We start from the raw sequence: 11,845 nt of genomic DNA on the forward strand, positions 1-11,845 counted from the left end.
TTCTTGCTTCAATTCTTGATCTTTTTTCAATTCTCTGAAATTGCACCTTTGACTGTCCTTGCACAAATGCTTTTGAGATTTTCAGCCTACCCTTCATCCTAGTTCTTTCCTTACAGCAAGTACATATCGCAGTGTTTTCTCTTTTTACAATAATAATGTTGATAATCCGTCACTTTCAGTTGTGATTATGTTGTCAGCTAGGCCAGCAAATCTGTAAAATATCTAGAAATCCCTTGCCGACTAAAACAATTTCTGTAGTGTTTCAGTCAGTACCCACAGCTTTAGGAATGTTGCTAGAGGCAATGGAAGTTCCGCTCTCTGTGGACCAGAATTACGTACGTACAGGGGTTTGGGTTTTATTTTGTTTTGTTTTGTTTTCTTTCTCTCCCAGGGGTCCTAGTTGGGCTTTACGCTTAAACAACCTACAGCGTCTTTCCCAGTGCTTCTGCACTTTATCATGTTAGAAGGCAAGTGGCAACTGCATGATTAAAGTAGGGGCACTTAAAATGAATAGTACCTACCCATGGGCTGTGCTGAGAAACACTTTTCGTTGGTTTTTGCTTGAGGAGAGTAGAAAAGGGAAGGAAAAGATTGTAAGTGTTGAATCTGTAATGTAATGTTCTGGTTTCTATTTCCCTGTGTCATTATGGACCAGTATTTCAGAACGTTATTGACAAAACTAGCTGTTTTCAATAGTGATGTTTGGAACAACATTCTGATTTTCTTTCTTGTGTTCTTGTGCTAGAAAACTGCTAGAAAAATTTCGGATGCTCTGGGGAAATGCAAAGTCTAATCAATGCCTTCCACCTGTTTTTGTTTTAAATACTGTATTGCCCAGTGGGGCTTAGGCATATCGCAGAACATCTACCATGTAATGTTTAGATATCTTAATGAATAACTTAACTCTAAATAGTCTGCTTGTTCTGAGAGGTAAAGTTATTTTACCCTAAACAAAGACTGTATGTTGTTTCACCCAGAGGAACCAATTTATTTTCCTTTCCTGAGTCTGTTTTGAAATGTGGAAGTGCCCACAAGACTCCCGCTGCTGTAAGCCAGGGCTGTCACAGTGTCAGCTCTGCCTTTTTACAAAGCACTGCCCTTCAAAAATCTGAGATGTTAAAAGGGATTTGTGCAAAGTTTTGAGACTTTCCAAGGAAATACAAGTCAGAAATGCAGCTTTTAGAACACTGCTGAAATTGTGCGCTTTGGGGACGTCTGAAGCTCATGTTGTGAGAAAGATTAGTTGCAGAGTTGTTTCAGTTTCATACCTAGCAGAATTGTAGATAAACTACGCTGGGGAAAAGCAGAACAGTAAAATTGATTCATGTCGTCTTCTATACCAGTTGGAGTACTTGGGAGTAAAAGCATCCTTTCGTTTGTTAAATCTTGAAGGGCATGTCATGAAACTGAAATGTTGACAAGGTGACCTTTTTCTTCCATTCATTCCTTCATTCATATATATATATATAGGCAAGTGGCTGGGAAATTTATTAATAAACAATAAAAATAAATACATCATCATCTTGTCTTCATGACAAGCCAATGACTTAGTAAAATTGCATAGGTATTAGTAAAGGTTCAAAGCCTATACTTTGTTTAATCAAAAGATCACAAACCCCACTGCGTTTTGCAGGTAGTGGAAGAGTTAAAGATTAATGACTTTAATTTGCCTTTTAATATAGCATTTCTTCAGTAAAAGCCTCAAGTATAAAATTCAAGTGAACCATGACCATAAGGTTAATGGATTTTCATCAGCTGAATTTTATAAGTGTGGCAAATAATTATTTGTCACGGTCTTCATTGCAATTTGAAAATACCCTTAGGAGACTGCCATTGCTATAGAGAAGAAAACCACCCCATATTGATTTTTGCTTCTAATGAATAATCTTTTTAATAATTGTGTGTGGTATGTTAGACCTCATGATCGTCTACTCAGTGCATGGAAGTTCTAGATAATTTTCACAATCTTATCTCAGTTTTGTTTTCTATCCCTTTCTTACTGAGTTACTATACTCTTCTAAGAGGGTCTCTAAATGAGTTTTCAAGCTTCTTGGAGCTGTGCTTTGGGAGGTTCTTAGCATATTTTTGTAGGCTGATAGAAACAATCACAGAAGCAATTCATCGTTAGAACATTTGTTTTTTGGGGGGAGAAGCTTCAGCTCAGAATACTCAACTCTAACCTTGGTTAGTATTCAGTTTTCCATCTTTAGATGTGGTTGGAAAAAACCTCCACATATTGTGCTTTATTGTGTCTAAATTTACATGTATGTGTTGTCATCTCAATTCAAAACACATCTAGAATAGGTTTATCATCTATTTTTTTTCAGCTTTACAGTATTTTGTTTACAGTATATATATGTTTGTATTTCAATTACATTAATTTTAAAGTTATTGTGTGAAATAAAATGTGTTTCATTCTGATTGCTTAGGAGTTGTTGCGGTAAACACTCAAAATTTATAATATGCTATAGAAACTCTATCTTAATGTAAGTGTTGCGCATCATGTAATTCTTAAAGGATATGTTTGGCATCGTAGTAATAGATCACAGCAACGCAAAAAATACAGATGTGCAATATGTCTGACTTCAATTATTGCTGTTCACGAAGCAGTATCTTACGTACACTGTATATTTTGGGTTGTAGGCTTGTCAGCAGTCTGTATAAACACTTTAATGTTTCATGAACGTAACATTTCTGTGTTTTAGTTTCTCTCATTTTTGTGGTGCATGTGCTATAAATTCTGTATGTTAAAACAACAACTTCCTTTTCCTGAGGAGTTTAAAATCACAGTACGTTACAAGTTTTGCATATTGAAAAACTGTAGAAGGAGAGATTGCAAGTGCCAAAATACTTGCAGACTTCAGCAGAGAGAGATATGTTTGCAAGATCCTGTCTTCAGTTCTTTCTACTGTTTCCTAAATTTAAATCTTTGAGCTGGAATTTTGCTTGTAGACTATCATCTTGAGGCAATTTCCTTGCCTTCCAGCGACAATGTTTTGGTTAAAGTGGATCAATCTATTTGTAGAACATGTACGTCTGGAATTTCAAAGCCATTGCTCTGAATATCCTCCATTCTTACATTCTTCTATTGAAAAGTTTTGTGGCTCTCTGCCTTGGGTCAGAGAGCTGAAGTTTATCATGAATTTGTCCTGGTGTGAAGGATGCGTATTTTATTGAAAAGCTGCCCAAATGTAGCTGATTCATGAGTCTCAGCTTAAATGCATTCGGTAGCTAATGCTTAACATCTACATTCTGTACTGAACATCTGTAACTCAGGGACACAGAGTTTTCCCCTGCAACCAATCCCCCCCTACAGTGAGGTGCCCAAAAATGCCATGGCAGGAAATGGGATGAGGTGATCCTGGATGAGGAAGGGGAAGGACTGATGGGGAAGCAGAGGAGAAAGAAGAGCAGAATCAAGGATAGAACCAAGGACAAAATGAAAGGGATGTTTGCAAGAGCGCCAGGAACAGAGAAGTAGGGATGGGAATGTAGAAACTTGTCAGACTGGGAGAAGACAAGAAGAGGCAGAAAGGAGTGAAGGAAAAATAGGAATTGGAAGTAGGAGCAATGCAGTGAAGGATTAGGTAGGATCAGGAGTTTAATACTAGATAATAGTGCTTCATAGTAGCAAAGCTCCTTACTTTCCTTTTGATAACAGGAAACCATCCAGCAAACAACTAGCAGCCTTCCGTGTGCTCAAATGAAGAGGATGATAGGCTGCTGCTGTGCCAAGGATTGTGTACAAAAATAAAAGTAGGGAGCAGAGAAAGGAAAAAACAGAAATCAAGCTGGGGAGCAAAAGTCAGAAAGAGAACTGAGAAGAGGCATCTGGAAACAGAAGGAGAGCATAGGAAAAGGTTTGGGCTTACAAGAGTTATTAATAATGATCCAAACCATAGTTTTAAGGGTCTTGGATCTTGCTGGTAGCTCGTGCTGATGTCATTCCACATGACAGAATTCATTCAACTTTTTGGTTGTGGTTTTGGGTTTTTTTGTTGTTGTTTTTTTTGAAAACCCTACAAACCCTTCAGTTTTCCCAGATAGTTGGAGGATGAGGCTATAAAATCAAGGCATGGTATCCTCTACTGCTTAAGTTTCTTTTCTGCATGGCAGCAGGACAGGATATTCCTTTCAGAAGAAGTTTTGTACTCTTCAGGGTTACTGTAGTAGTAGTTGCTAAGACCCGTACTGAAAAGATGTGTAATATCTTAGTATTGATGTGAGAAAAGTCAGTAATGGAGTCTTCCAGGGGTTGGTGTTGGGAACTAGTTGTAGTCAGTGTTTTCTGAGGTTGAGGAATGTTGAAGGTCTACAGAGTGATGAAGGCAATGGATAAGATGAATGCAGAACTGTTATTCAGGAAACCTCACAATGTGAGACCTCTGGGGTACCCACTGAAACTAGTAGGATCACTTCAAAACAGATAAAACTATTTTGCACTGTAATGAACTTCTGCCAGTTTTTTTTGTTCGGGTTGGGTTTGTTTGGTTTGGTTTGGTTTTTTTTTGTTTGTTTGGTTGTTTTGTTGTTGTTGTTGTTTTTTCCACAAAAGGCATCAGCAGGCTCAAAATCAGATCAAGAAAATTCATGGCCAGCATGTCCATAAATTGATACCAAAGGGAATGGACTGAGATATACTTTCTGATATTCCTGATCCAGTGATTGTAGGTGCTGGGGAGCAGAAGGGGAAGAAACTGTAGAGTAGCCGGCCTCACAGTATCTCCTCCTGCCACTGTTGGGGATACAACACTGGGCTAGGTGGATTATGGTCTGTCTGACCCCATAGGGTATTGCTTATTTTAATAAAATTTCAAGTTCAGTTCTGTTAAACCGCATTTTGACTTAATTAAATTGGCAAAACCCCTGTTTAAGAAATATTTCTCATGCTTCCAGTCATCTTAATATATGATAGTATCGTCTGGTATAGTCATCTGGTAACTGAGGAAAGTTGTTGTTCTTCCAGGTACTCGGTACGCATCATGATTTTTTCCAACAGCACACAAAAAATATCAAAATAGACGGAAGTCTCCTGTTTCAAGAAGTCTTCACTGTGAAAACCAATGATATCCCATCTTTCTCCATGATCTGAATCCCAAATAAAAATTTCAAATGTAGATTTGCCATCAGTCCCCATGGTGCACGCAGAATCAGGGTATAAGCCATTGAATTTGTCACAGGCGGTTTCAGGATAGATGATGAAAGGAAACACACTCTTTATTAAGAAGGGTGGATCATTGTCTTATTAATCCAGAGCAGGAATCTAAAAATGCTGGTCTAAATTAGTTCTAGTAATTTGTATAACATTTCAGTTCCCTCCATCAGTCAGCCTCTTGCCAGAGAGAAAGGGAGGATAGCTTCTGCTAGGCTAGTATTAAAGACCCTTGGGGGAATGTCAGGTGCTATATTTTAATGCCAGTGCTGCTGGATCTTGTAAATCTAGCTAATTAGAAGAGTAAATTTCTGTAGCTGACCTCATATTAGATCTTTGGAATATAGAATAAATCACAGGTGAGGTAAAACTTAACTAGTGACATCTAATGTATTAAAGAGATTTGTGCATAGTAACATTAATTCTGTTGCTGGGTAGAATAACATAACAATAATGTTGCTTCCCAAAAGCTTGTATTGATACCAAGTCTCCCTAGACATTCAGCTGTCAATATGAAACCTTTTATGAAAGTAAAAGAGGGGGGAGTAAGAGCAACACATATTTATCTGACAAATATCCATGTGATTTCCCCTTAGGCAATTCAGCTGAGTCGAGATGGACAGTATCTGCTTACAGGTGGAGACAACGGAGTTGTCATGGTATGGCAGATGTGGGACCTCAAGCAGCTTTTTGCTTACCCAGGGTGTGATGCTGGAATCCGATCCATGGCCCTGTCGTATGACCAAAGGTTAGAGCAAAGTCTGGTCTTCACAAGAATTTCAGAGAAAATATATACTTACAATTAAATCGAATTTTTGGTTTTCTTCTGATTTTGATTTTCTGTGGATCACAGATCCTGGTGATTATATTAAGAATTCTGCGCTTGCGTAAGTTTCTTTCTAACATGTCATATTTAGGGCAGATAGTCTTTTTCAGAATTTCAGCTCTTGCGGGAATGAAGAGAAATTCAAGAAATCTTACTTTGGCAGACTGTCAAGATAGTCTGAGTTATTGGCCTGTGCCAATGGTGCCAATGTACATATGGGTCACATGGAGGTGGAAGGTTACGTACGTGCTTTTCATATTTCTTCTCTCACTTATCATACAAACCACGTTCCTAATTCCAGACCTTTATGTTAAAAATAGAACAGTTAGAATAGTTGCACAATAAGATTCCCTCTGCACATCCCTATTTTGCTAAAGAAATACTAATTTTCATTTCTAGAAAAGTTATTTTGTCTGCATAAAGCATGACCCTCCTTGAAGATTCCTTCTACTGAAGGCAATCAGTTAATATTTTTTTAGTGCATTTTTACATTTCAGTTTCCAGTGCAGCTGTACGTAAAGCCCTTCTGTTTTATCACAAAAGTATTGTTTAGAAGATGGATGTTTACCATTTCATTTGTACACTTTTAGCTTGCAGGCTAGAATTTTGTTTGCTTTGCTGTATTTGCTTAGTGGAGTTCCTGTGTGCTTTTCAAGCAGATTTGGCTCCTAAATCCCATAGGAATGTCTACATTGTGCAGTAAAGCATATTGCTGAGACTCTTAACCTTCCACGTACTGACGTCCATACTGAATGCTTTAACATTTTTACCTGGACTACATTTCTAAAACTTACATAAAATGAACTTTAAAAATTCCAAGCCAGCAAAATCCGTGGACTTCAATCAATCATTCAACAACTTCTTGTTCAGCATAATTAGAGATTATAGGCATTTTGGAAGAAATAGTTTTCCATTAAAAAGCCCCCGCTGTTAAAAATATTTCAAAAGCTGGAGTTACAGCTGTTGAATTTTAGACCTCTGAAATGTACAAAATTTTGCATTTAGAGAATCTTTAAACTGTAATTAATGGCACGTCAACATAATCTTCTCATGTCATTAAACTGAAATTTAATATGGACATCTATAAATTTACCCGTGTGCTCAAGTTAGGAACCAGTTCACTTTGGGTTTGAAGACACAGAAACTCAGAAGAGATTTACTTGGAGTATTTTACTGAGTAATTGCTCAGTGATTACAGGTAATTATTCAGGGCAGTTTATTTGGAATGCATGAATGTATGTGTTTGAGTGACAATGCCTAAGAAGATGTAACCTAATACAAAAACATTCAAAATGGTGCTCTTGAAGTTGTGTGATAGTATCAAAATGTAATCTTTTGATGATCTCGTATGTAGTCTTTGTTTTGAAGGAAAAATTACAGCTTTTTACTTAGAATTTTTTTTTTGTAATTCTGAGGCTTTTTTCCTAAAATGCCAGAATTTTATATGTCCTCGTACTTTTGATTTTCATAAAACTTTAATATGAGATGGTAGAAAAGATGATGTAGAAACTGTTGTAATTGTGTGCTATGTCAGGATCACGGCTTTTCAAACAGATCTAAATGATCTCTAGTAGCAGGCCAAGTAGAAAGAACAAGTGCCTCAGTGGGAAAACACAGCGTTGCTTTCAGGAACTTCCGAAACAATCAAAACCTTCAGATTGCTTTCAAACCCAAACACTAACATTTCCAACTGAAGTCTTGTCCCCGCATCTAATTCCCTAATGTAGATCATGTGCTTAAATGGGGGAGGTGAAGCTGAAATGAACACTTCTCCGAGCCTTCCTTCACTTTGCTGCTTCACCAGGGCTTCATCCCAGTCCAATATCCCCCCAAAACCAACTAAGAAATAATCCCAGGATATCTGAAGTGGCTTTGCGGGACAGTGATGCTGGTAAACAATTCTGTTGTCTAACTCGCAGTTGAAGCTTCAGGCTGACCATACAAACTGTTGCATGGTGTTTTGTACGTGGTGCAGATGGCAGTTTTATTCAAATCCAGCTTGCTGGAATCCTTGGAAGTCCAAGATAGGAGCCCCTAAAAGCCTCACTTTTCTGGTATGTGGAGCACTTCAGCTCCAGCTGTCTTCAGTGACAGTTGGTCATTGCCTGGAGTTCTCTTGCCTACATTGGTGTAACTCCTTGGTGTGTTGACTCATATATTGGAACGTGAGGTGGTTCACTAACGAATACGATCTCGTACTTCCCTCAGGTGTATACTGACTGGCATGGCGTCTGGGAGCATAGTGGTTTTCTACAATGATTTCAATCGTTGGCACCACGAGTATCAAACCCGATACTGATCTTCGCAGAGACCAAGATGAAGCGGTGATGGGGGCAGCTGTGGTCAGAGGGCAACTGAACACAGCACGCCTCCCCTTGGTGTCTTGCCACAACATTCTTCCTTATAAATAGCTATATTACATCTGAATGTAACTTAAATTTGCTGGAAGAAGCAACCTATTTTTTAAAGTTAATTGCTATTTTTGTAGACCTTGCTTGACTTTTTTGGGGGAAGGGCAAAGAAGCAGAAAAATGGCTGCTGGGTTCTGTAGTTAAAAATCTATATTTTTAGTCATAATGAGAAGTCTATTTTGATCCCTGTATGTAAAAGAAACCTAAAGTAAAGGTGGTTAAAACTCACATTCTAGCTGTATTATGAAGAAACGGATTTTCCATCTGAAGCTTTATCTATAACCTTGAGGAATATATGATTTTAACATAATGGAAGTGAATTACAATGTTTGGGGAATTTTAATCTGTGCTATCTGTACCACACTTTGTCTCGTACTTTTCCAAATGATTGTACTACATCAGCACTGAAGTTTCTGGGACTCAATGGTAATATTTAAATTATGGTTAATGTAATTTTAAACTTTGCAAGTTGTTTCCATCAATGTTACTATTCAAGCATGTTTCTAGGCCTAGACAATTAGTTCTTTTTTAGTTGTATGTTTTGTGCAGTTGAGAGAGAGAAATCGGGAGTGGAGTTTGTGTTACGTCAAGTGTGAATCCTTCTAGTTTCTACCTGGCGTCTCCTTCAAAGCACACCAAAATGTGGATTGTTCCTCAAAATCAGAAAGGCTAGGTTGAAGACTTTCAAGTCAAGTTAGAAACCCACAGAGGCAGGTGTTTTTTAATAGGTGCAAGTACCAAAGCACACTTCTGCTGGTTGACTGTGAAAGCGCTAAAAAGGCAGGTGTTTGCTGATGCACAGCCTCTATACAGCAGCAGAAGCACTAGACTTGGAGGCAACTGACTCTTTTTTTTTTTTTTTTTTCCCCCCAGAACTAGCCCCTGCAATACTGTAGCACATGCCAGATTCCTTTTCTGGGTATAGCAACAATCTCTTTCCTATTTTGCTGTCGCCAAATCCAGTCAGACCCTGCCTAATCATATTAAATGACCTCTTTCTTTTAGGAAATGAAAAGTAATTTATACTAAGGAACAATAAGTTATTTTGGTGTTGCACAAATCTACTTTTCTACAAGATTGCTGTGCAGAACTCTGTGAAAATATTTGTGAAAAGAACTGTTATTGTTTTGTAAGTCTGTATTGCAGAAAAATCTTCTTTGTATGTTGTGATCTATATGAGTTGAAATTTACATTCCATATCTGTATTGATACCTACATTTCTCTAGCTGCCTACTAGAGCAGTTCCTGTTTTTTCTAAGCATTTAACTACTGTCTCTTTCAGTAAAGATTTGGAATGAGAAAATTCAGTTTGAGTGAAGAAATTAAATAAAATTACGTTTGTAACTGAGAGCCTCGGTGGAGTACTGGGTTCTTGCGACTCAATGTATATTCACAATAGAGGAAATAGGTGCTATGGCTAATGCATTTAAAGTACTGCTGGTGTTTACGCAATGGTGACTAAGTTTTTTGTGCTTTCTGCATTTTTATACTGATGTGGTTATGGTGGTATCAGGAGAGTTACATTTTTATGTTTTGTGTAGCAGAAGGATGATCTGATTAAGCGAAGGCTGTAGTTGCCCTGTCTGTGGTAAGTGTCCACTGTTCTGAGCAGTTATCTGTTATGCAAAACTCGTACTTCACATTTCCTTAAGTTCCACAGCATTCATAGCTTTGTAGCTGAAGATTTTGAGGGGAAATTGGTATGCTTTAAAGTGCAACTTGCATTTGTCTGAACCCAGGGGTGGGTTTCCCAGGCTAGGTAGAGGGGAAAAAAACCCGTACAAAGAAGGGATATTTTGCCAAATGGAAATCCTGAAAGTGTTCTCTTTATGATCTCCTGCTGACTTAGGAAACACTTTATTATTGATAGAAGTTATAGTTTCTGATCTTAGAGCCAAAAATATTTCATGGGGAGTTGATGTGGTAGATTGCTTGTTGTAGAAGGGGCCCTACTGATCCCGAGATGCTTTCCCAAACGGAAAGCACGACTGTATCTGTGCGTGCCATCCTGAGTTACAGCCAGCCAGTGCGTGCTGCCGGGCAGCAGTGCGATGGTACCAAGTACTCCTCGGGGAAGCGGTGGCGGCGGTGCAGCGCCGTGTTTTGCACTTTGAGTGCTGCAGCCCTTCTGTGGAAAAGGACATCTTCACCTTCTGCTCCGTGAGCAAGCCTGCGAAGACACCCCCATTCTGGACTGCTTTGGTGAGTAGGACGTACCCCTCCTTCCACGGCTAAACAAACGTACCTTGGGCACCGCCCTGGGGGGGTTCAGGCTTCCACTTGGGATTGCAGCTTTGGCTGAACTAGTCCACGTCATGCTGTTTGTGATGAAGTGGCAAAAAAGGGGTTAAATTTCCACCTATTCAGATATTTGTTAGTCTATTCAGGGCAGCACCTGTGTCAAATGGATTGCTTGAAACCTATTTAATCAACAGGTGCCAGGCATTAACCTGTAGCTGGACCTCAGCTGGCTGTTCTCTGCAGAATATTCCTGAAAAGAAGGAGCCGAGTCCTCTATCTCCTCAAAATTCAGAGGGAGCTTTTATGAACAGCATTTTCTTACGTGACAGTCCGGGCTTTCTTCTGTTCTGGTAAGTTCAAGTGGACATGGTGTTAGCTGTAGTTTATGGTAGGGGCTCTGGAAAGCAGCGCTTGCTGCTGCTGAGAGCAAGGCTAGTCAGCGGCAGTGCTGCAAGTTTCTTTTGTGGGGAAACACTTAGTGTGAGTAGCTTGAAATCCCTCCTATTTGGTGAAAATTGCTGATATAAATGCTGTAGGATCTGGCAAGAGATGATGATGTGATCAGAGTGGTGGTTTCTCTGAACGAAGTTTGTGTTGTGGTGTTACTGCAAGCAAAGGTAAATGGCTGATGTAATACTTTTGAGCATATTTCTTCAGTTCTTGGTTCTGTCTGTGCGTTATCAAAAAGTCTCTACGCTTGTAAAGAGTGCCTTGTGCAAAGTATACGTATTTATTACTGTTTCTGGTCCTGATGTACTCTTGGTAGTCCTCTACCGATCTGCAGCGCCTTGTTTCTGCTGAAGATTCCTGTTCTGCTGGTTTAGTGCTTAGCAGAATAAATGTCTGAAAGAGCTAATCTGATACCAAGGTAATACAGAGTTACCTGCGGATGTTCTGCTGATGGAGGTTGTTATTTACTAGGAAAGTTTAGAATCACAGAATCATTTTGGTTGGAAAGATCCTTAAGATCCTTGAGTCCAGCTGTTAACCTAGCACTGCCAAGCCCACCACTAAACCACGTCCCTAAGCACCACACCTACATGTCTTTTAAATACCTCCAGGGATGGGGACTCCACCGCTTCCCTGGGCAGCCTGGTCCAGTGCCTGACAACCCTTTCGGTGAAGAAATTCTTCCTAATACCCAATCTAAACCTCCCCTGGAGCAACTTGAGGCCGTTTTCTCTTATCCTATCACTGGTTACTTTGGAGAAGAGA

The 11,845-nt window shown here is 39.1% G+C and overlaps 1 protein-coding gene across 1 annotated transcript in view; it reads left to right on the forward strand.

Moving 5' to 3' along the window:
• The window catches only part of LOC104168190 (lipopolysaccharide-responsive and beige-like anchor protein), a gene marked incomplete at its 5' end in the record, with an annotated part of 32,738 nt that extends 24,121 nt beyond the window's left edge, over positions 1–8,617 (forward strand). Inside the window, 2 exons of the mRNA XM_009708683.1 lie at positions 5,749–5,900; positions 8,187–8,617. Coding sequence (XP_009706985.1) covers positions 5,749–5,900; positions 8,187–8,277 — 243 coding nt within the window. The remainder of the gene's footprint in view (positions 1–5,748; positions 5,901–8,186) is intronic.
• Between the last annotated feature and the right edge of the window lie 3,228 nt (positions 8,618–11,845).

This window comes from Cariama cristata, unplaced genomic scaffold, assembly GCF_000690535.1.
Source record: "Cariama cristata isolate BGI_N322 unplaced genomic scaffold, ASM69053v1 scaffold40930, whole genome shotgun sequence".
NCBI classification, from domain to species: domain Eukaryota; kingdom Metazoa; phylum Chordata; class Aves; order Cariamiformes; family Cariamidae; genus Cariama; species Cariama cristata.